The 26313-nt window shown below is 37.8% G+C and overlaps 1 protein-coding gene across 4 annotated transcripts in view; it reads right to left on the reverse strand.

Moving 5' to 3' along the window:
* Nucleotides 1-2575: 2575 nt before the first annotated feature.
* Nucleotides 2576-26313, reverse strand: part of LOC133823176 (uncharacterized) — a 33160-nt gene continuing 9422 nt past the window's right edge. For 3 of the 4 annotated variants that reach the window (XR_009888169.1, XR_009888167.1, XM_062255794.1), the window contains one exon: nucleotides 23722-23947. Coding sequence is in view for 1 of the 4 variants with exons in the window: in XM_062255794.1 (XP_062111778.1) it covers nucleotides 23855-23947 (93 nt within the window). In the remaining 3 variants the exon portion in view is untranslated. Of the gene's footprint in view, nucleotides 2821-23721; nucleotides 23948-26313 lie in introns of those variants that run through there. The other variant, XR_009888168.1, reaches the window with a different exon arrangement.

The following is a 26313-nucleotide window of genomic DNA, read 5'->3' on the forward strand; positions in this document are numbered from 1 at the left end:
TAGTTTTAAATTTTAATTCCATTAAAATTCAGCATTTAAGTTGATCGTTTATTCGTCCATAGGATACCCCCACTCCATACACACTCTGACGTCGGAACTCCTCACATCACAGCGCATGCCAAAGAGAAACCCTATTTATTACCTGAAAGGGAGAAAGTAAGGGGGTGAGTTAAAAGCCCAGCCAGGAAGTACAAACAGCATACAAAGAAAAACACAATAAGAACATAATCATTTCGTAAAGCTCATACCTACATCATTCCATACATCATCATACATCATACTTAAACATTATCATCATACATCATACTTAAATGTTATCATCATACATCATCATCATATTCTTTGGGAACATGGCCCCTCTATTGTCCATGTCACATCTTAAGGTAAACAGGAGGCTCTGGTCCTTGAATAACCTTGGCACGTCCGCCCTATGAGTTACGTCATACCTTAGTAACTTGGATTACATCTTATATCCTTAGTAACCTCTTTTTTGTGTCGCGTTCAGCACGCTAACAACCATTTTCTTTTTCATACAGCATACAAACACATGAAATCGATTTCATACAACATAAAGGAAAACACATATTGCACACACATTCATCATAACATCTCAAGATAGAATTCCATACTTCAACCTCATGGCTCTTCATCATACATAGCATATCATTATCCTCATAACAGACCAATCTTACAATTTCATAGCATAAACATAGAAATTCTATCTAACTTTCTTACCTCAGGTCTGAGCAAACAAAAATGGGAAAAACTTCACAACAAGCCTATAATCATAATCAAATATTTCTATTTAGAATCACATAAGATTTCTCATACCCAACACATATACCCCATGAGTTCATGGGCTATGCACACATGGTGCAAATTGTTCATAAATTCTAAACATGCACATTTTTTTCACATATAATCACAAAAGAATAATGCCAATTCTACCTATTATCCATGCATGGTTACAAAGTAAAAATTATATGTTTGAATAATAGGCATATATTTGAACTTAAAAATGCATTTGCATGCGACATACATACATGGGAGCGTTGTTCAAAAGTGACGTTTAAAACGATAATTTCTACATGCTCATTTCTAACATCTTCAAGTAAAAAAAAAATTCAACAACATATTCTTTGTACCATTATTTATTTAAGTCTCAAAGTTGATTAAACTAATTCATTTAACCCCTTTAAATTTCTCATAAAATAATATCTATATTTATTATTTTAAATTGTTTAGAAACAACAAAACTTGTAATTATTTAGAAGTACTTATAAAATTTCATGTTTCTTTTAGAAAATAACATTTTCTTCTAAATTAACAAAATTACAAGATTAAGTGTGAGAAAATATAATTTTTAAGTGTGGGATTTTCACTTGTATTATTTAAAACTTAAATTATGTAGTGTAAACCCATTACTTTTAACAAAATAATTATTTTTAACTTAATAACATAAACTTTCAGCAACTATTTATTTTGTTTAAAAATCAAAAGTGATTTTAAACCCAAACAATTTCTCATTAAAAATAAAGAAAAACCGCACTTAATAATAATGTAAAAATTTATGGTTACATTTTAAAAATATCAATTTAACATATACATAATTTAAGGTAATAATTTATTTCAATATACACACATTATTTCTTTCATTTAAAAGACATTTCTTACTTTTAACCAAAACTTCTAGCAACTACTTAATCACTCAAAAATCACAAACTTTAATTGAAAATCGGGTAGGTAACCATTTGGTACCCTGTGTTTTTGCAAAGTATCATTTTGATACCCTCTGTTTTCAATAATGCTCATATGGTACCCTGTATTTTAAAATCGTACATATTTGGTACCCTAAACTCAAATTTAATTAATAAAATTTTACCAATTTAATCAAACTGCTATCAATTATGTAAGTTCCAAATTTAAATTTAATTACTTAATTACATATAACTGATGACAGTTTGATCATATTGACAAAATTTTATCTATCAAATCTAAGTCTAAGGTATCAAATATGTATATTTTTAAAATACATGGTACCATATGAGCATTATTGAAAACAGAGGGTACCAAAATGATACTTTGCAAAAACATAAGGTACCAAATGAGTAAATTCCCATTGAAAATCATATTTTTCTTCATAAAATATAAAAAAAAAAATTGTAGGTATTAATTGAGTAAAAATACCATTTAAATGTGATTTTAAAATACCCTTTTATTTACATAAAATCAACACATCCTTGGAGACATTACTTATGCATACAAATCGTTGTTTCTCCAAAGTTTCTCACCAAATATACACAAAATCAGCAAGTATAATCGTCATGAAAATCACTAAATTATCATTTTAACAAGAATCAAGACACACCCTTCATTTCACCAATTAATCTAGCATGTTCATAAGTGACACAAAAGTAAAAACAACACATCATGCATCATACCTGTAACGCCTTGGATAGCCAAGACCGCTACACTGTGTATTTATAAAGGTGCAGGACTTGCTAATCAAGTCATTTAGTTAAAAAAACGTGTCACTAAAATCATTAATGAATTAGGGTTAAAAGGTTTTGGTCACAAAAGACACATTTCATATAATTAAAAATTTTGTACAAGGGATCCCAAAAGAAACGGTGTTTGAAAGTTAGTTTACAAAATTTCCAGAGTACAAACAACCACTAGCCACTCTAAGGGCAAAACAGACATTTATGGTTCTCCTGTTCCTGTCTCCTCCTCAACTGTGGTGGCTGAACAGCTGATCATGTACATTCTGCCTTCAGAGCTCTCCGAATCAGGGCTGATCAAGCTTGCCCTTGCCTTTACCTGCACCATGTAGCACCCATGAGCCAAGGCCCAGCAAGAAAACATAACGTTATAGTACAAACAATGATATCAACTGAATAATCCTTAAAGCATGTTTATACACTTAACGTACCACACTAACTACATAATCCATAGACATAAGCAAAGAATCAACAAACCAACACTTAGCCATTCAGGATGACAATTCCACCAATCAACAATAATAATAAAATCACATGATAATTAGGGTCGACACCCTTAGGTCGCACCCTCTGTATACCCCATTGACTCTGGTCCGCTTAATCCGAGCCCAGTGCATAATAAGTTGTCCTCAGCTACCAGTGGCTGAGCCGCGCCCTGTGCTCCAATATAAACTCTGACACTCTTAGGCCATTTTTTTATTATTCACATGGCATAATACCATCCTTCACAAAGCATACAAAGTAGGGAGCCCTTAGTCCCATTATCAATTCACAACCGGGTGCAATTTTCTTACCTTTAGTTTCCAAGTGTACTAGATACGTGAGATGTGTTTTGAGCACGATCCGTTTCCCAAGCCCCTGGCTTATACCTAGTCACAATCAAGATAAGGGATACCATTAATAATTGTAAAAGGGCTTCTAGATAAGGTTCTAGTCTCCGGAACATCGAATTCCACCAAACACAGTAGTAGAATCGATCCCGAGCACCCTAGGTTAAGTTCCCATTCTTAAAATCCCAAAAACACAAATTTCCTTAAGGGTCGCGGCTCAGGCTCCCTATGCCGCGGCATGGCCCCAACCAGAGGCTCATCCTCACCCAGAACCAGACACGGGTCGCGGCCCTACATGCCCCATGTTGTTGCCCGCCCTCCTTCTCCAACAATCATCAGCTTTGGAGGGTCGCGGCGCTCCAAGAACTATGTCGCGGCCCGACCCCTTTGAACCCAGAAAAACCACCATTTTTTACTCTCAAACCTCACTCAAAACCAACCAAAACTATCCCAATTCCACAACTCAACTATCACAAAACTTCTATCACGATTCCAGCAACACAACCCAGCAAAAACTTAGCCCAGAAACTCACTGAAATCCCACTTCAATCTCTGAAATCCAAAAGCTTAAAAACATCAAAACCAGTCAAGAAAACACTAAGATTCAGTCATTAAATCATAAATTCGAGCTTACCTTCTCTGATGAACCAACTCTCTAAGAAATTCTAAGCTGACTCCCAAGTTCCAAGCTTCAATTCAGTCCTCCTTCAATGTCAAAACCCATAAACACCTCAAAACTCATCCATAACCACAGAATCTAAACACCATACATAAAGCTTATGGCTTACCTTAATTCTTGATTGAATCATCAGCTAATCCCTGAGCTAATCTCCTAAATCACAGCTCCAATTCTCTGAATTTCAGCCAAGTTCTTCTTGGTTCCTTGTGGATTTTTTTTTTTTTTTTTGAGAGAGAAAGAGAAGAGGAGGGAAGGGTCGGTTCCACCACTTTCTAAGCTTTTTCTATCTATCCTTAAGCGATTAAGTCAATCCTGAGGCTCGGGGTACCGGAAACGTCCCCGAGGGAAAAATGGTGAAATTCCCTAGTATTCCCACCTAAGCTTCCTAACCTCAAATATATCTCCAATTATTTATTTCCAAAACCCATAACCCAAATGACCATCTAATACCCGAAATACCCCTTGACTTTCCCCAAGTCAAGTATTAAGTCCCGTTGTGACTTTCCCGCTAACTAGCTCCCTAGGATCGCCTCAAGTCGCATGTTGCAAATTTACCCACATAATAATGTGGCTCTCACAATTATAGCATATAATCATTTACATTCATATAACCATAAAAGCATGCTTATCATAGAATCATGCATTAAACCAATAAATTCATAGATAAACCAATTATGCCCTTCTGGCACACTAATCAAGGCCCTTAAGCCATATTAGTGATTTTGGGTCATTACAATACCTATGGCCGAAACCTCATCATCCACATTTCATGTTTGCTTTTTTCATGTTTACAAAATATTGGGGAGGATTACATTAGCATGAAATAGATCAAGACAACACTTAAGCCCTAGCATGCATCTATTAACATCTTTAAAGGAACCCATTTAAAATCTTACAAACATATCATGTTTCTAAGATTACATTGGCATGCACACATAATGATGAAACTAAGCATGCTTGAGTAATCACCCCTAGGCCGAAACTCTCCTAGCCAAAAACAACCAAAACCCTTGCATGCTTCTACATAGAACTTTTATGCCAAACAAAACATAGCATCAAATCATAGGGAAAACCATAGGTGTCATAACATCAATATCACCATGCTCATGATTTTAAGATCAAAACAAATATTCATAACAAGAGATTGACATTACACCATACATCAACAATCAATCCAATACACGCACACCATGACTATATATATCAAAAGATTACAACAACAATAAGGATCATTTCAAGGATAAAGGTACCATTACCTCCTTTGATAGAAATCAAAGAACTCAAAAATAACTATGGTCAGCCTCTTGTTTGCTAGCCTCCAACACCTTATCATCATCACCAAATCATTAGACCAAACAAGCCAAAATCCCATATAGATCAACATAAGGAACCAAAACACTCTTTCCCTTGTAGGTCGAAACCCTAGACCACACTCCCTATGCTCTTGTTTAGGACTTAGCATTACCATGGATTCCATTAAACTTAGAACCAAGAAGAGGAGGAAAATAAATCATAACTCAAACCCATACCTTAGAGACTTCGAATGCACTTCTTCCTCTTCTCCTCTTTCTTTCTCTCCTTCTCTCCTCCTTCGTGTTCTCCCTTCTCCTTCTATCTCTAGAATTCGGCAGCCACCCAAATGAGCCAAGAGGCTTCCTTCCTCCTTCCTTTTATTACCCTAGCCGAAACCTAGTTTCCCTTAGTGGGAATGAGAACTTTCCCAATCCCAATCCCTTAATCCTTGCCCTAAATTACCCCATTTTCCTATCATAAACCAATCACTATAAATTGCCAAATAATAAAAGGAATTAACTTAGGATTAAAAAGGTAAAACTTCTTCTTCCTTTCCCTGTCTTGTCGTCCACCCTTCTTTCTTTCTTTCCTCTTCTTTTTATTTATTTATTTTTCTAATTAAATTAAATAAATCTAATAAAAGGAAAATAAAAATGTGTAGAAAATCTATTGCATGCATACCATGCAACCATGCACATGTGCACACACAATTACTAAAGTGCATCTCTACTTATCATGCACATTGGTACATTCAATGAAAACTCATTTTATTCACAAATTAATTCAATATTTAAATCAAACAATAAAAATTAAATTCACACAATTTCTACCAAACAATTCAAACAATAATAATAAAAAAATTAATTCATCACACTTAACAATTAAAAAAACAAAGCACAAAATTAATAAAAAAAAATTGGTGGTAGTCCTCTAGTTTAGATATTATGGAGGAATAGTAAGGTCGAGTAAGCGACCTAGGAATTTGAGAAGGATATACGGGATCAGTATCCTAGACGGTTCAGATAAATTTCAAGGACGAAATTTCTATAAGGAGGGGATAGTTGTAAAGTCCCAAAATTCCTAATAAGACTTAGGACCTTGATTTCGGTGTCGGGAGGGCATAAGTCGAATTATATGTGACATTATTGAATATTATGTGAATTACATGAGTTATATTATAATATGATTTATTATGCATATTTAAGTGTGTTATATGTGCTTATAGGCCCGTTTCTGTTAAGAAAGGCATTTTTGAACTTTAATCCACTATGGGTATATCTGTAATTATATGTGTTATATGTTTGAGCCCACATGGTTATGTAGGTATAATTGAGATATTCGGTAGGAGCCAGTCCTTTTTAGCAATATAGCGGTTTAGACACAATAGGAACTAATACCCAGCTTGGGGTGAGCCAAGTGGTATTTCAGTAATTCGATGAGTTACCAAGACTCATTGGAGTATGAGTCATATTTTGGGGGAAATAGTGATATTTCGGGTTGGGTGGAATTAATTGGGAATTATTAGTGTAAGGTGAGGCGGGAGTGTAAAATGTCGATTTTGTCCTTGAGGGCTTAAATGGGAGGATTAAGTGGCCAAGGGTATTTTGGTCTTTTTGAGACCATTATGTATAGGCTAAGGCTGATTTATCACCTCAAAAAAACAGAGCACTCTCTCTCACTCCTCCCTCGCATTCTCTCTCCCTCTCTCTAAGTTTTTTTGAAATTTTGGAAGAGAAACCTTGAATCTAAAGTTGGGAAGTGATATTTAGGAAATTGGAAGCTATTTTGGGTACCAGCAACTAGAAGGATTCGAGCTTGTTGCAAGGAATCAATAGGTAAGCTATGTTTTTCCTTGGTTTAGTTTCTCTTTTTAGTGTTCATTGGGATAGGATTGATTTTGGGTTTTGGTTGAGTTTTGAGGTTGGTTTTCTATTTTTATGAGCTGTTGAGACTGTTTCCATGGTCAATTTTGAGTAAAATTGTGTTTTGGGGCGGTTTTGGATAGGTTTACGATTCTTCAAATCGCTGAAAATCTGGGTTTGCGGGGTCGAGTCGCGACCCTGTTCTTGGGGCGTCGCGGCCCTCATGAACTCAAAGAGGCAGGGAGTTGCCTCGAACCTCCTTGGTCCCACGGTGTTAGGCGGGATGCGCTGCGACGTGTGCTCTGTGGTTTTGGGCTCGAGGCTCTTTGACTTGCTGAGCGTCACGGCTATTAGTGGGGGGTGTCGTGGCTCAAATTGGGAAAATTTTAAAATTAGGTTTGGGGTTTAGAAATTAGTTGGGTTATGGGAACCCAAACCTAAGGGCTCGAGAATGGTTTTACTACCCATGTTAATATAATTCAAGGTCCCGAAGGCTAGGACTTGGTCCGGAAGCCTTTATTAGTTCATTTATTGATAGTTATTCCTCGTATGGTTGTGAATAAGGGTGAACCATTAGGCTCGAGAGGACAGAACCGTACTCAAGGTCGTCATACACTATTCACTCAAGACCTGAGGTAAGAAAACTTAACATAGACTAGGGTTAGGGCTTGAGCCCTAGTTATTGAACATGGCTATAATCATGCTTAGAGTATTTTGTTAAACATGTTGATTGTGATGTGTGTACCTATGTTAAAATGATGATTGTTCATCTAATATACCTTATTAAAAGGCTTGGCTCATAAGTTGAGGGCTGCAATACCCTGCTGAACGTAGGTCGATGTCGTTATCTGTCATATCTAATTGAAAGGCTAGGATTACAAGTCCAAGGTGGCCTTAGAGTGCTTAATGTAGGTCGATGTGGCTAGAACAACCCAGAAGTGGGATATACACTTGTACGGCCCCATGGCCGCCTGAAATATAAATACCGAGGTATGCCTAGCTAGCTATAAGGCTAGTTAAAAAGGGAATAGGGCAAGGGGGTCCCAATGTGGCTCTATGGTCTTATTTATATTGAATTTGGTATGTCTATTAACCATGAACTATCAGTGAATATATGAAATAACTAATATTCGACCAACGTGTTGAACGTGGGGTCGAACAACCATCACATTGAGCGTGGGGCTGATCGACAAAGCGTGTGGAACACAGGCCATGAAGACGAGTAAGTTTGGAGGGTGCAGTCCCTACTCGCCTGGCAAGAACCGCGGGCTGAGTGCTTGAGTACGCATCTCACTCGGTTGGGCCACTCGGCAGGATTGTTTCCTAGGCCGTGTAAGTGAAGGCAAGTATAGTTCAGGGTGTGGTCCCCACTTGCATGACATGAACTGCGAGTTGAATTCCTGTTTACACATCTAGCTCGATTGGGCCGTTCGGCAGGATTGTTTTCCTGCGCCGTGTAATTGATTATATGATTAGAACAAACATCTTTGTAAACTGTGGAACATGTTTACAAAATTATATGGTTGGAATAAATGTATTGGATATTTGTGAAGCATATGTTTATTGATTTTCAATATCTGGGTATTGTTATGCCTTGTGAGGTTTTCTTGTTGAGCCTCGACTCACAGGTGCTCTATGGTACATGTAAGGGCAAAGAATAGTTGGACCAGCTCTGAGTTGGAGAGCATCAGTGGGGGAGTGTACATATGCGGCCTTCTCGACTGCCACGATCGCGATTTCTTACTGGAACTAGGGTTGAACCCTGATTTTTGCCGCCTAGGGCGGCTTTTGTGTTTATGTTGTTTATATGCTAGTTATAAACTCTTTTTGGATCCCGTGTACAAACCTAAACCTTTTAATGAAGTGGTTTTTGTTGACCAAAATTTTTAATACCCAATCCTTAGGTTACTTTTAATTACACAGTTTCAGTATAAATGACTCTTTTAGCGAGTTAAGCATTCTTTGGCCTGTGTTCTGCACACTAAAGCCACCCTCGACTTGTAATCCAAGCTTTTTAAATTTTCCCTACCATTTCGACCTAATTTCGGCATGCTAAAGCCACCCTCGACTTATAAGCCAAGCTTTTTAACCTACATAAGCAACTATAGAGTCACACTGGGGGCCCACTGTCGTATTCCCATCTAACCCGCCTTAGAGCTATCCCAGTGCATCTTGTGCATTATTTTCCAGGCAGCCATAGGGTCGTTTAAGCGTATATCACACTTCTTAGTTGGCTTAACCACATTGGTTGGCGTTCAGCGCGCTATTGCCGTCCTCGACTCATAAGTTGGGCCTTTAAACCCTCGACTTATAAGCCGAGCCTTTTTACTAGATATACGTTCGACTAATAAGTCGAGCTTTTAATCAGATACATTACATAGATCCTTGACTTGTAAGCCAAGATTTTCAGTCGAATATAACCAATAAACTCTTGACGTATAAGCTGAATCTTTCAATCAGATATGACAGATAACGACATCAGCCCGCATTCCGCACACTATTGTTGCCCTCGACTTATAAGTCGAGCCTTTTAATTGGATATATCATATGGACGGTCATCATTTAATAAGTCATTCACAGCACAATCAACATGTTTAACAAAACATTCTAAGCACGATTACCATGTTCAATAACCGGGGCTCAAGCCCTAACCATAGTCCAGGTGTAGTTTTCTTACCTCAGGTCCTAAGTGAATAGCGTATGACGACCTAGAGTACGGTCCTTTCCTCTCGAGTCTAATGGTTCACCATAGTCATAACCATAACAAAGAATAACTATCATGAAACGAACTAATAAAGGTTCCGTACCAAGTCCTAGCCTCCGGGACCCGAAATTCTACTAACCCGGGTAGTAGAACCATTCCCAAGCCTTTAGGTTTGAGTTCCCAGCTCCCAAAACATATTTTCTAAAAAAATTTCCCAATTTGAGCTACGGCACCCCCACTAAGGGTCGCAGCACTCAACAAGTTATAGAGCCCGAGCCCAAAAATCACTCGACACGCATTGCGGCGCAACTAGGTGGGTTACGCCACATCACCTGGGCAGTTCGAGGCACACCCCTTCTTCTCTGAGTTCATGAGGGTCACGGGGCTCAAGAACAGCGCCGCAGCGCGTCCCTATGAACTCAAAAAACCATCGATTTTAAGAATCGCAAACCTATCCAAAATCGTCCCAAAACACAATTTTAACCAATTTTGACCATAATAATGGTCCCAGTAGCTCAGAAACATCAAAACCAATCTTAAAACTTAATCAAAATCCCTTAAACTTAGAATCTTAATAAAACTTCAAAAACTCTAAGAAACCAAATACTAAAACTCAGATTTTGAATTACCTCAGAAAGAATTCGAATCCAGCTATATTCCCTAAGCGTTAACAGATTCCAAACTTGCCTCAAATCTCCTTAATTCCCTTAGCAATTACGCTCCAAGCTTTGGAATCAAATTTCTCTACAAAAACAAAGAAAACTAGAGAGAGAGTGTGTGTGTTATGTTTCTTTTAAAATCTAAGCTGATAAGCTTCAGCTAAATAAGATAGCCCATGGTCCAAATGAACAAGATGCCCTTAAGGCAAAACTTCCCTCTCAAATCCCACTAAGGGTAAAAATCTTCATTTACACTCCCCTCTCACATCATACTTATAACCCCAATTAATTCTGGCAAATCCGGAATATCACAACATTTCCCAAAATATGACTCAAACCCAAATATGCTCTGGTATCTCACTGAATTACCAAAATACCCCTTGGCTCACCCCGAACCGGGTATAAATCTCTCGTTGTGAGTAAACTGCTTTCTTGCTCAAAAGGACCTGCTCATGCTGAATATCTCAAATATATCTACATAATAATGTGGTCTCAATCATATAATATTATTTAATCACATTTATACCATCAGTGGGTCAAAATTATGAATATGCTCATTTAAATAAAAGCGGGCATGTTTCGCACATTTAATACACTTAAACATGCTTAATCAATCATATGATGATATAACACGTGCAATTCACATAATCACATAAATATTCAATTAATTCACCTAATATTCTAATAATGCCCTCCTGGCCCCCTAATAAAGGCACTAAGCCTTATTAGAAATTTTAGGACATTACAAGGACCTTAAGAATCCAACTTAACATCAATTTCTCATCACTTTAAACCTCAAACTCAGATCTAATCCTATACACAACAGCCCATAATTTTTATACAAAACCAAACTTCAAAGCATCCATAAATGCAAAAAATAACAAGGAGAAAATTAGAAACTCTTACCCTTGTTGGCTGAACACCTTGGAAGATTTTCTTTCCTCTCTAAGAGTTTTATTTCCTTTCTTTTCTCTCTTCCATTCTCTCAACTCTTTTCTCTTTCTTTCTTATTGGATTTCAAAAATGGCTATTCCAAATCAGTAGAAAACTTCCTCTCATCAACCCTTAACCTCCCATAACCACCACCCACTACTATTTGAATTTGAAAAAGTCTTGGTTCCCTTTCACTCTCGCCATGGCCGAAACCTATAGGAAGCTAGCACAAAACAATGTGCTTGACTATTTTAAGGTTACCTCATGCTCAAAACTAGGGAACACTACTTTAATTACTATGTCTCCATGACCAAATTTTATGCTCATCATTTCCCATTAATGAGTTGTAAACTATATAATAAAATAAATACATTAAACTATAGCCTAAAATATCAAAACACGTGGTACCAGTCGGCACACACACAACTATAGTGTAAAAATGACTATGATTTTATGCGACTCCAAACACATAAAATCATGTTCTATGATTTTCAAATAAATTCCCATATGATGCAATAAATTAATAAAATTATTCTAGGATCCTGATAGAATTTATTTAACCCTTAACTATCTAGTAAAATAAATATCTCACAACTCTTATATTTATTTTATTCTTGTTAGAGAGTATATATTTGAATGGAATATATAGAAACAAAAACGCAACTCTAAGCAAGAAATACAAATGGACAATAGGATTGATTAAAATAAAGTTACAACTCTAATGCACCATATACAAGTAAAATAGATATATGAAGAAGTAGATGAGAAAGATATTACAAACTCAAGATAATAACAATACAAATAAAATAAGAACAAAGAAGAACATGAGAATGAGATAAGAATAATAGAAATATAAAGAACACTCTGACACTCACACCACCTCAAGTGAAGAGTAGTGGGGATTACTAGACTTGAACAAGATCCAAGACCTTTGTCCAAAAGCTTATTTCACCATATTTTCCTTACACTAAGGGACTCTCAAGTCTAGAAATAGCTCTCAAGGTGATCTTTTTGAAGTTATTAATAGTTACTGATTTTGTAAGATATGTAACTCCCAAAAGTATGTTACAAATTTGGACACACATTTGTCCCACTTATTTGCAACTCTCAAATTATGTTACAAAATGTGACAAACTTATTTTGTCACATTTATTTAATCTAACATTATATTATTATGAATAATATAACATTCCCCTACTAGATTAAATAATAATTCTTTTGTAATACTTATTTAATCAATCAAACATTGTAGTAAGAATATAATATTCCCCCACTTGAATAAATAATTACTCTTGCTATAGAAATCATTGCATTAGTGTAATATCAGCTTTCCTTAGTAAGAGGTATTTTTGTAATTTTGACTTGGGTCCAAAGAATCATGATAAATATTGTAATTATGTGTTTACGAGATATATGATATGATATGTAAGTATGATTTATGATTTGAATCTGTAACGACCCGAATTTGCTAATCAGGCTTAGGGCCTTGATTAGTGTGCCTGGAGGGCAATAAGTGGTTTAGATATGCTTATATGTGAATCTATGTGTATATATGATTATGATGCATGTTAATTGAGTTAAATGTGATAAATGAAATATATGTTGTATATGTGTGATATGTCTGTACAGCACGATCCGAGACAGTCCTGGGGAGCAGTTAGCCAGAGAGTTACAACGGGGTTGAGATTCGGACTCGGGGCGAGTCGAGGGATAATTCTGGTATTAGTTGAGTTATGGGATTATCGGGACATAGAAATAAATATTTGGAGATATATTTGAGGATAGAATGTCTAGGCGGGAATATTTGGGGAATTTACCATTTTTGCCCTCGGGGACGTTTTGGTACCCCGAGCCTTGAGGTAACCTTTAGACTTAAGTCATATAAAACAAATAAATGAAATGGAACTGTACAGAAATTGAGGGAAACCGACTCATATCTTCCTTGGAACTGAGAAATAGCTTTTTGTCTCTCTCTTTCACTCTCTCTAAGGCTAAACTTGAGGAAACTTAAAGGAATTGCTTGGAAAAATTGAAGGGGTTCTGCTGGGAAACTCTAGGGGCTTGAAGCTTTGGGATTAAGGATCAAAATTCTGGGATTAAGCTCAGCAAGGTAAGCTTTAAACACTAAGGTCTAGTCTTTAATTTTCTGCTGGTCTAGAGGTTTGCATGTAGTTAAGTGTGCTTGATCTTTGGGTGGTTTAGCTAAGTTTTGGAGCATGCTTTGATGAGGTTTTGATGTTGTTTTTGTGCTGGAGTAATTGTGTTGAATATCTAGGAATCTTAGTTTGGTTTTGATGGTAATTGGCTTGAGGAAGGGATGAAAAGTTGATGGAAATTCTAGGTTTGCTGTTAGTGCCGCGGCCCTAGAAGGGGTGTGCCGCGGCCCGCATGCGCGCACAGCCGTGGGAGGCTGAAGGAATTCGGGCGCGCCGCGGCCCGCGTGTTGGTCAGTGGAGAGCTAGCCTCTGTTTTGAGGCTAGCCGCGGCTCTAGGGGGTGGGGTCGCGGCCCTTAGTGTCAGTGAGGAATTTAATGATATTTTTGACTTGGGAACTTTAAGGGGAAGGCTCGGGATGGATTTTATCACTCGGAGTGATAGAATTCAAGATCCCAGAGGTTAGGGTTACGGTTCGAGGTTATTTGTTGGGTTGGAATTTGATGATCGGATATTGTTATGTGTTGTGACTAGGGTTTCGGCAAGGCTCACATTAGCGGACTGTGCTCGGGGCATCGGTGCTCAGGAAGCTCGGAACTCAGGTAAGGAAACCCCTGTTTCCATAGAGCTCGTGTGCAGGGCTGAGCCCATTGTATTGAACGGAAGTGATATGCAGGGCCGAGCCCTATATATATATGTTGGTATTGCAGAGCATGGCTCTTTATTTGCTTATGCTTGAATTATGTGCTTGTTGCTATACTGTGTTGATATTATATGTGTGATCGGCAAGAGCCGGGAACGGTGTAGACCGGGAACGGCGTGGGGCCGGGAACGACATCAGGCACGTTGAGTGCAAGGCCGAGAACGGCAAAGGGCCGGGAGCAGCGTTGAGCACGAGGGGTGCGAGTTGCCAGGGCTAGTCCCTAAAAGGATACCTGGGATATCCTCACGGCGTGGTCCGCGACCCTAGGGCTTGGTAAACGCCTGGGCGGCTAGGCCGTATGTGTTTAGCCATTGGTGGCGTGTTTATATGTTTGACTTGTGTTTTGCATATGTTATCTGTTTTGGGTTTTCTTGCTGGGCTTCGGCTCACAGATGCTCTGTGGTGCAAGTAAGGGTAAAGAGAAGATCAACCAACCATGAGCTCAGCTGGCGTGAGGCGGCGTGTACATGTTCGGCCGGCCTGGCTGCCACAGCTAGGGGATTTTGGGAGATGTTTGTAAGGGAACTTAGGTTTTGTCGTCTAGTCGACTCTGATCAGTTTTGTGTTGTAAATATTTTCTAAACCTTGTTTTGGGATCCCAAGTGTAAACCTTTATGATTAGCAATGAAACCTACTTTCTCTAATGTTTTCTTTTAATTATGGCTTAGTTACACGTTTTTGATTTAAAACCTCGATTAGCGAGTTGAGGCACAATTTTAAACACACTTGGTGATGGCTCTAAGGGAGTAGGGCGTTACAGAATCTGTTAGTGCCAACACACAAGTGTTCCTTCAAGTGTTAGGGGCCAAAATGATATAATAATGGAGTTATGGGGGTCAATGTAGATTTATAAGTTCTATGGTAGAAATTGCAATCTATGAAAGTTAAGTCTATTGGTTTAAGGAAAATTACTAAAAATGGCTTAAGTGGATTCATAAGAAAACTTAGATGGGGGATTTAATGGTAATTGTGTATTATTGTTTATTAAGAATTAATTAATTATGGAAAATAAGATAAGGTGTTGACGCAGTTTTACGCCAACAAGGGATTAAGAAATTCGATTAGAGATATTAAGCTTGATAGCAAAGTGTAAATATAAATTCACGGAACTATTACGTGGTTCGGTGGTTAAAACTCACTTAGCCCACGAGTCACTCTTATTCTTACTTTGGAACTCTTGAAGAAATTGTTTATGACAATTTCAGGAGAGCTTTGGCATACAAGATGTCGGTCCATTTTATCGTCCATTCCCGTTATAGTTATATTGAATTATGATGGACAATATTGGGTAACCGTGCTATAAAAGGTAACATACAATATTGCGTAACTTCCCAAATTATTGAACATGTAACTATCCTAATTAAGTCTATTGCCATTTACATTAGTCAATAAATGTGGGTAACGACTATGTGCATTTACTATGCATATCAGGCATCCGAGTCTGTAGGGATTCTTCCATGTGCATCGTTGAACTATCTCGAGCTGAATGTCATACTCGAACTGGATGTAACTGGATAAGGACGGATTGATTCACAAAATACTCAAGCTTGGGCTTAGCTAAGGCGATATGGACATTGGACGTTGGATACTTTGACCTCTGTCATCCGCGCTTTAATCGATCTAAAGGATCTTGGGCCGTCCCGAATTCAGTGACATAGCCTCGAGCTAATTTACCTGGAGTTGACAAGATATCTCTAAAGTCTTGCCTCCTTTATTTATTTCGTGTATGTTCACTACTACAAAAAAATGCTTTTAGGACACTTTTTTAGGGCACTAACCTAGATGCAAGCCCAAAAAACATATCTTGGACTTTTTAGGACACTCATTGAGAGTCCTTAAATAATTTCTTTTAGGACACACGGTGCGAGCCCTAATATCTGATGCGTGTCCTAAAAGTTTGAATTTTTTTTTACAAAAGTTCTTGGACTTTTTAGAACACTCGTTGAGAGTCTTTAAAGAATTTTTTTAGGACATGAAAAGCGAGCCCTAAAAACTTATGTGTGTCTTAAAAGTTTGAATTTATTTTTAACAAAAGTTCCTGGACTTTTTAGGACACTCATTGAGAGTCCTTAAAGAATTTCTTTTAAGACACGCAAAGCGAGCCCTAAAAACTTATGTGTGTCCTAAAAGTTTGAATAATTTTTTTCAACTAAAGTTTTATTATAAATTAAATCACAAAGAAAAAAAACAACAATCCATTCTCTCTCTCTCTCTCTCTCTCTCTCTCTCTCTCTCTCTCTCTCTCTCTCTCTCTCACAAGCCCACTGCCCAGCCATAAACGGTGGCGCTCTAGCCATCCCTCGCCTACTCCCACCGGCCCACGGTATTCCCCAGCTCCCGAAACTCCCAGCCCCGCGATCCCATGGCCTCACGCGCCCCTAGCCTAGTTGACGGAGCTTCTAAAGTTTGAAAACTTATGTGGGTTTCTCTCACGCAAGCCTGCTACCCAGCCACCCCCGGCTACATGCGCTGGCCTAGGGTGTTCCCCAGCCCCCGAAACCCCCACCCCCGCGAGCCCCTAGCCTCATGCGCCCCCTAGCATAGTCGACCGAGCCTCCAAAGTTCAGCGACCATGTGGGTTTTCGAAACATTTTGGGCATATTCTGACCACCTCGAGCCACCCCGAGCAAAATGACCACCACCACTGCATTTCTTGTGCTTTGGGCTTCAAAACCCACTAAAGGATCGGACTGAACCTCCACCATGGGGTGGTGGCGCCGCCGTCATCGTCAAACCTCCGGCGGGAGCTTTGGCTATCATGTAATTTTGTAAAAATTAAAAATAAAACTTTTTAGGACTCGCAATGCGAGCCCTAAAAACATGAGTCCTAAAAAACCTCAATTTGTAAGGCTCTCAAATAGAGGACTCGCAAAACAAGCCCTAAAAAGCCTTTTTTGTAGTAGTGGTTGTACTCCGAGCAAGATAATTTAGCTCATGTTTTTAGGATACAACATTTTCCCCCTAAGCCCCTATTCGTGCATGACGTCACTTCTGACACGCACAGTAGGGGCTTTTCAGCTACTTTTATAAAAAAAACATGCCCACCCACTTACTCGAGTACGGGACACATGTCTACTTGTTATAAGTACCTGTTCAGGTTTCGAGTACTGTGACAGTTGTCTTGTCGACGTTTGGTTTATTTAATTCTAACCCTCGGATCTCTACCTGCTTTAATCGTGCAGTTCAAATTTGTCCCCAAATTTGACGTATAAATAGGAGACGACCTGTCGTTCACCACCTTTAAGAGTCGAATTTTCTTTCTTTCTTCTCTCCAAAATTTTATAGAAACCCTTCCAAGTTTCTTCCCTCTCAGAAATCCCTCCAATGGTTACTTCCCAATTTATGCAACCTTCATCGTTCTTCGCCTCTTTCACAACCTCGATCAAGAATAAATCTATAAGTACGTCATCACTCTGGTTTAAATTTCTTTTTTGCTCATTTTTTTCCAAGTTCATGAAATTTTCCTTACTTTTAGACTCTTCATCTGAATTCCTTTCTTTTTGCTAAATTATACTTATTCTGATTGAGTCGTTATCTTGTGCAGCTATTTACAAGAGAACAAAGCGATCTGAGACCCTTGGGGGTCAATACAAAACTCTGACCAACGCTCCTACTAAGGAGAAGGATTTTAGGGCAGTGGTAAATGATGCCACTATGGTGGTCTGCAAGCTAATCAGGGAAGATCAGACACTGGCCATCAAGCCTTGAGGTCCTCCCAAAGAGCTACCTCCAATTGTTGAGGAGGTCGAGGAAGAAGAGGAGGTCGCACCATTGGTGTGTAAAAGAAAGATCACTGAAGGCGGGCAGAATTCTGACCAAGGTCGTGTCGAATCGGGGGCAGCAGCTGGTACCTCCGGCCAAGGTAATCAAGATAGGGAAATAAACCGGGTTGCTTCCAATCTCATACTAGTCCGATTCAATTTGAGGCAGCCTATGAGCCGACATCCTGAAGACTCAGACCTGAAGGTGACTTTACATCAATGCATCAAACAATTGGTCGTACGCTATGATTTTTCCTACCCCAAATATACCGTAGTAGTAGATAACATTTTACATTTTAGGTTCACCATTTTTTAACACTATGATACAATCCTCTTGTTATGGCGTTCCTTGTGTCATGGTTCCTTTACCCTGCCTGGGTATTAGGCAGGCCGAGTATGAGCCTAGTCCAGATGAGGAGCTCGAACCTAGTAGGTCTCGTGAAATATTAATGCTAGAATCTCCCCCTCCGCCAATTATCCAAGAGTTAGAGGTTATGTTCAGCCTGTCCCATAATCCGGAACTGATCGTAGTAGTTTCTTCCTCTAGTTCGAAGGGTAGGGTTCTTAATCTGTTACTTTGTGTTGCGTACATAGTTATAATTATAACACTTTGTTCTAACTTTTTAGTGCATCCTTGCAGAAGAAGACACGAACCTCAAGGACATCTTTGAGGGCGAGGGTTTTGAAGAAAACCATTTCTGGAACTAGAGTTGTTGCTAGTTCTCCTGCCAAGACCAATGGGACCAGTTCCACCCAGAAGCAACTCCAACCCTTCGCAATTACGACCAAAAATGTTCCTCCCCCAGCTCCTCGTGATCCTTCACATATCCCGCAGGTCGTCCAAGCCGCAGCCCCAACTACCGTGATCCCATGTCCTCTCATCGAGGTGGGGAAACATCCAGAACCCTTGCGTTGTTCGTTCTAGGAGATTGTGAACCATATGATGAAGCATGTGAACTTGGTCAGCACCAAGAGATGCAACCCATAGAGGCGAGACTCTCGGTGACCATCCTCGACTCTACATTGGGGATGACTCTGATCGTAAGTCTTATCCTTATCCTCCTCCTTCAAATTCATGGTATTGCTTGGATCCGAGCTGAGGTGAAAACATCCCAGAACAACGAAAAGATTGTTAAGGCGCAAGCTTTGGAGGTGACCGAGAGCCGTGATCAGCTTCTAAAGGAGGTCAAGGACTTTAAGCTGAATATTTCAGAGGTCGAGGCGAATTCCCTGTCCAAGGCCCAAGAGGAGGATGCCTTATTAGCTAAGCAATCTAAGTCTCGTCTGGATTGACCAGATTAGTTCATCCATGCTCGGCTCCAATTTCCTGAGTTGGTGGCAACACGGAGTTGTTACGTTGTACCTGAGCGGCTAGCTGGTGGATTCACAGGGTCCTCTGCCCTTCTCGATGCGGTCTCAGCTTGCCTTGTCAGGCTAGGCTGATTTCTGTGAGTGTGAGTCGCCTGTCCATTCCTGTGATTATTAGGATTGTTTCTAGGCGTTCGTTCAGAAGGCATAGAGCTCGGTGTTGTTGTTCTGACGGAACGGCTTATGTTGGGTCGATTGTTTCGGTGGGGCAGAGATCTATGGGACCCATTTTTCCTCATTCCTACATTCCCGTCAGTTGTGGGAGGGGGTAGTCGAGCCATGATCTCATCTATCTGCTTGTTTTCCTAGGCAAGGTGGCTCCTCAACTGAGCATTTTCCATTTCAATGGCAGTCAAATACCCAGGGATTGGGTTTGGTGGGTGTGAAGCCGAACTTCCAGTATCATCGTGGTTCATATGTTGCTTTCCAGGACAACGCTGCCCAGATGTGCCCTCTCCAGTTGGGTCGGCCGCACGGTAATCTCCATGATCACCAGGTCTCTCTAATTCATTGTCGCGCATTGAACAAGTAACAACCATGTTGATTGTTGTGTTGAATATTTTTTGATGAACTTCAAACTTAATCTGCACTCAATGAAAGCACCAATTTGTTGACGCAGTTTTCGCCAACATGGGATTAAGAAATCTGATTAGAGAGAATAAGATTTATAATAAACCGTAAATATAAACTCACAAAACTTTTATATGGTTCAGTGTTTAAAATCCACCTAGTCCACGAGTCACTCTTATTATTGCTTTGGAACTCTTGAAGAAATTGTTTATGACAATTTCAGTAGAGTTTTTGCATTCAAGATGTTGGTCCATTTTACTTCCCATTCCCCTTATATTTATAGGGAATTATGATGGACAATATTGGATAACCGTGCTATATATGGTAACATAAAATATTGGGTAACTTCCCAAATTAATGGATATGTAATTATTCTAATTAAGCCTATTGCCATTTACGTTAGACAATAAATGTGGATAACGATTGTGTGCATTTATTGAGCATATCAGGAATCTGATTTTATAGCGATTCTTCCATGTGCATCATTGAACTACCTCGAGCTAGATGCCATACTCGAACTGGATGTAACTGGATCAAGACATATTGACTCAAACAATACTCGTGCATGGGCTTAGTTAAGGCGATCTGGACACTGGACGTTGAATACTTTAACCTCTGTCATCCACGCTTCAATCGATCTAAAAGATCTTGGGCCGTCCCGGATTCAGTGACATAGCCTTGAGCTGATTGACCTGGAGTTGGCAAGATATCTCTGAAGTCTTGCCTCCTTTATTTATTTCATGCTAGTTGTACCCCGAGCAAGATAATTGAGCTCATGTATTTAGGGTACAACATTAGGTTTACACAGATACGTCTTTTAGAATTAGGTTATCAGATCAAAAGGCAATTCACACATTCTTGATCTGATTATTTTTAGGCTTACGGAATTGGAGGAGGGCCTTTGTGTGAACTAGAAGGATTAGCAGTGGGAATTGAGGAAGGAATTGGGGCTTGTGGCTGAAACGACAACCTATAAGTTCTTTTTATCATGTTATTTATGTTTCATGGTAGATTTAGGTTTTGATGATGAAAAGGGGGTTATTGATTGTGTTTTTCATTAGTGGATGTTTATTAGATGTTTAGGGTTGATTTTATTTGGGTTTCAAGTTTTAGAAACATGCTAGGTTGATTGATTGGGTGACTTGGGTCAAAACCTTACAATTCAGGGTTGGAAATTTGGGTTAAAATCGCATTTGTGATTCTAGAAATCGCGACGAGCGCGAACGCGCCCATGCCCTGGCACGACAGTGCTGGTTTCCCATAAAGGGGACTTTTGGCTTTTGTCTTCTTTTGGATTATGAATTGGTACCTTTTTGTTTGGGGTTTTATGCAGTAGGGTTTTAAGACTTTCTTAAGGATATAGTAAGTATGAATTGACCTTAAGAGAGACATAGGTGTATTTTTATTATGGTTTTGGCTATGCGTGAGTTTAAAGCTTTTTATATTATATGATATGTCTAGGCTCGCTGAGGATACTTGAAGGGACGCATTAGTGTGTGTGGATCACTGCTACTATCGAGATAAGAAGAGTGGACACCTGTACGCAGGATGTACGCTTGACATACTCGTTTATGGTAGAGCTTGTATGATTTAATTATGCTTATGTCTAAGTATGAATATGTTATATATAATACTATGCTTAAAGTAGATTATGTTTAACGAATGTTATGTGTATTTATGCATGTGTGGTATGATTGTGTGGCATGCTTACGTTATTAAATGCAATTCTACGTTACAAAATTGCATGCTTACAATATGTTGAAAACTACATGCTTACGTTATTTTGTGCTCACTGCATTATTGTCTAATTTAAATTGGATTATAATATTTTGCTTGATGATTACATATTTATGATTTGATATTTTATTGTTATGGTTTTATGTGACCTGGTTAAAAATAAGGGGTTGTATCCTACACAGCTCTTCTTATTGGGTTTTGGCTCACGGTACTATGTGCTGCAAGTAAAGGCAAGGAAGTGATTATAGGGAAATGAGTTTGAGGGATTTGGCGGAGGCGTACATGTCAAGGACTTTACGATCGTAAGGGGTCGGGTCTATCTGGAAGTTATTTATTGTTCAATTTTCTTCAAGACAAGTTTTTAGTTAGAGTCTATGAATTTAAAGTTAAGGTTTAAGTATTATTATTGGTTAGTTACAAATGTTTTTTTTTTATTTAACGATAACTACAAAACTTCGGAGTTTCCTTTATTTTTAAACATTTGGGTTGTCAATCATGTTCGTTCTCTTTATAATAAAAGGTATTTTATTTCAAATTTATTTATTTTATGATTCAGTTAACGCCTCAAGAAATTGGGGGTGTTACAATTAGTGCATAAAGTAAAATGTCTTTCGACTTGAATTTTACCTTAGTGTAATTATCACAAAGTTTTTTGAAATTTTGGTTGTCGAAGCATTGTACCACTATTCCTTAATAACAAACTGGTGATAATACACATACATTTGTTATGCTCACTTAAGAACCACTTGTCTCGCTTTGCATCATTAATGATCCTGTGCACATTTCGTTCATAGACCTTTCTTGAGAATAACTCACAATTCTCAATAGGGGTGGCACCACCCCTAGGTCTATATAAATAGAACTCTTACAGTATTTTGTTACCCTAAAATACTTGTCTTCTCAAGACTGAGTTCTATTAAAAAATATTTTGGTTTTAACCTTTATTTTGGTAAGACACTAGTACTCATATCTCCAATGGGACACATTTGAGTACTACTAATAGTCACTTGATTCACTTGTTATTATCCATTGAACCTAATGTTGTGATTAGTTAAATACATGGTAAAATTGTTTAGGCACGAAGAGGTGAAAAAATAATAACGATTTCACAAAAATCAACATGTGAAAGTTGACTTTTAGTATAGGCATTTATAAATCATCTTTTGGGTCCAAAGTGTTTCTTTAGAGTATATAAGAATACCCAAAAAGTTTTGGAGTATTTGGGCATGTTTTGAGAAAAGCATTGGAGCATCAAAACAGAGGCATCGGTGATGCATCGCCTCGCGTCGCACGGCCAAAAAATGGTAGACCAGGCAACACATTGCCTTGGTTGTCCGTACAGTTACGTGTTTTAGCTCCAAAACTTAAATTTAAATACTCTAATCTCATTGATTGAGTCTAATGAGGGTCCTATACTATTTAAGGGGATGATATGAGTAAATTAGTGAACGATCACTCACCTCTCTCTCTCTAAAAGAACTCACTCTCCCTCTATCTTTCAAGATTAATATTTTTCTCCACACTACAAGAAAATTGTCTTTCAATAGCATTTCTAAAACACTATCTATTTAAGTAGATAGAGTTAAATCTAAAGTTATTTCATCCTATGTTATTAAAAGTATCACTCTTTTGATACAACATGTAATGCAACCTTTTTTAAAAATATATACTATAGCATTTTATAAATATTATAGTAAGATCTTATTACATTTTGTGTCTGTCATCACTACTTATGTGTAGACCACAAATGCTTATTTACAATAGCATTTTCAATTGTTATCTTTAAGGCTTTTAATGACATTTGTTGATACTATTGCATTTGCAAAAGAAACTTCTCATAGTATCATAGTATTTATGATATTTAGTGTTAATGACATTTATAAAAGTAATGTTATGACATTTAGAAAACCTTATTAATATAAGCATCTATTTTCTTATTATAATCATACTAATAGTTGCCACAATAATAAAAATAAAATATAAAATGAGAACAAGTTCACCTTAACATAAATTCAAATTAAGTTCAAACATATTGTTTTGCAACCCTAATATAATTTAGCTACTTAAAAGCTAAAATATCAATATCCAAAAAGTATTACACTATCTTGAAGACACTAATTCAGCAAAAGTATTCAAACAAATTGTGTCACTATTACACATCCAAAATAATGCACTTCTACATAAGTTGTGCACCTGAAAAAATACAACCATGTGCAACAACGTTAAATGACAAACAAAAATTAAGACAAAATAAGTAGAAACCACATGTATATATTTAAATAATTTAACGAGGAAAAAACATTTAACACTGACAAATCCACCAGCCTCAACAACTTTAATAATACCAATGAGGAAGGTATTCTGATAAGGATGCTAGTCTATCTCATAAATAATGGTACCAATAACATCAAAAGATCGAGGCTGCAATAGTAGGAATGGCAAAATGGGGCTATGGAGCAGGGCGGGTCGAGCCCCGACCCGGCGGGGCATCATTGCCCTGATAAAATTGGGGCAGAATTCGGGGCGGGTCAAAGATATGAATTCAGGCGAGGCAGGTCGGTTATTTTTTTATTTTATTTTATTCTCAAGTGAGTTATACAATACTCTGAACCCTTTTTCTCCAAAGCCCAAAACGAAACCCTTCTTCTCCAAACCAAAGCTGTTGTTGCCGATCCAACCTTCTCCATCTTCTTTGCTAAGTTTTGGGTAATGGTGGGTGAGTGCTCTCTTTTAAATATTTTCTACTCATTTTTTCAGATGGGTATTGCTTCTGTGGATTCTGTGACTGCCTTCTTGATTGTCAAATATCCCACTACACCCGAATCATTATTATCCCACTAATACTTCTTGATTCTGTGACTGCCTTCTTGATTGTATTATTTTATTGTATTATTTCAATAGCCCCATTTTATTGTATTAGTGATAATATTAGTCATCAAGACTGATAATATATAAATTCATATTTTATTGCATTGTTTCAATATTAGTCATCAAGACTGGTTGTATTTTGTTGTTAGTGGGATATTTGAATTTTTGTTTGTTTGAAATTGGATTCTTCGGGGACAAATCGGTGTCTGGTCATTCTGTGACTCTTCGAGAAACAGTTGCTGTGAACTCGGTGGAAACAGTCGCTGTGAACACAGCTTATGAAGTTTCAGGTGCAATTGTGTCTGTGTTTTTATACCCTTCTCGTTTTCAGTCTGTGTTTTTATAATATGACATTGAAGCTAGTTAACTTAGAATTCATGATTGGTCCATGTGGTTGTCATAATCACCACCATCATCATCATCATCATCTTGATGACTAATATTATCTTGATGACATTGAAGGAGGAGACTGCCTTCTTTCTCATTCCGGGTGTAGTTGAATAATAATCTTGATGACTAATTTATCAGTCTCTTTCACTGAATCATCGAAAAGAGGAAGGTGTTTTTTAAGCTCAAAAAAAGTTAAAAAGAGAGAGATATATATGGAATGGAATAATATATATATCTAAGTTAACTACTGTTCAAACTAAAGCATTGACTTTAGTTGTAAAGCCACCCTGAGGCATACCAAGTCCAAACAGTGCTTGAATTGGTTATACAAGTTCACTAGCTTGGTAACCATGACTGTTGGACTATTGAGTATTATAGAACTATTCTCTTAACTGTATTAATAACCCTTTTTTCTACCATCTTTAATGAAGTACGTTTTTTTTGGTGACATTTAATTTTTTGTTAATTGTATAATATTCTGGTTGTCTCTGCAGTAACTGTTTCTTTGAAGCCAAATAACATTTTTTAACTTTTTTTGTAGCTGTTGTATGCCTTAGCATGGTTGGTTTGATATTAACTTTAACAAGTTTAATCAAAATTGAGTTATTTTGGAATTAGATTGCCTCATAATCATTCAAAGCTTCTGCTATGTGTACTTTTGTTTTGTGTTTTGGTTGGGGTCATTGATAATAATAGATTTCATGATGATTCTTCTACTCAGGGACCCCTGCGGATTGTGTTTCATTAGCACTGTCAGTGGCACTATTTTCTTGGTCAAAGCCTTTACTTGGTCAAAGCCTTTACTGGTTAGAATTTATGTGTTGTAATCTTTAAGTTATATTTAACATATGTATAATTTTTTTGGAGTCAAGCAGTTCCTAATTGCTATGTGGATATAATGTAGGTTAGATCAAACACTAAACATGTCTACCCAAGATGTTATCGAATCTAATTTTGTCGATGATGTTGATTATGTTCATTCAACACATACACAAGAGGCAATCTCTAGGAAATACAAGAGATGAAAGTGAGAGTAGAAGTACTAAAAGAAAGAGAACATCTCATGCATGGGATCATTTTACATTGCAAAATATTGATGATAAACTGAAGGCAGTTTGTAACCATTGTGGGAGGAAATTAAGGGGAGAGAGTAGTAATGGGACTAAACATTTGTTTGATCATGTGAAAAGATGCCCAGTAATAAAGGAACAACTTGCCATGAATCCTAATCCTAATGCAAGTCCTTCAGTCACAACTTACAATTTTGATCCTGAACTAGGGAGAAAAAGTTAGCTCAAATG

The sequence above is a fragment of the Humulus lupulus genome, chromosome 3, assembly GCF_963169125.1.
Source record: "Humulus lupulus chromosome 3, drHumLupu1.1, whole genome shotgun sequence".
In the NCBI taxonomy this organism is placed as follows: Eukaryota; Viridiplantae; Streptophyta; class Magnoliopsida; order Rosales; family Cannabaceae; genus Humulus; species Humulus lupulus.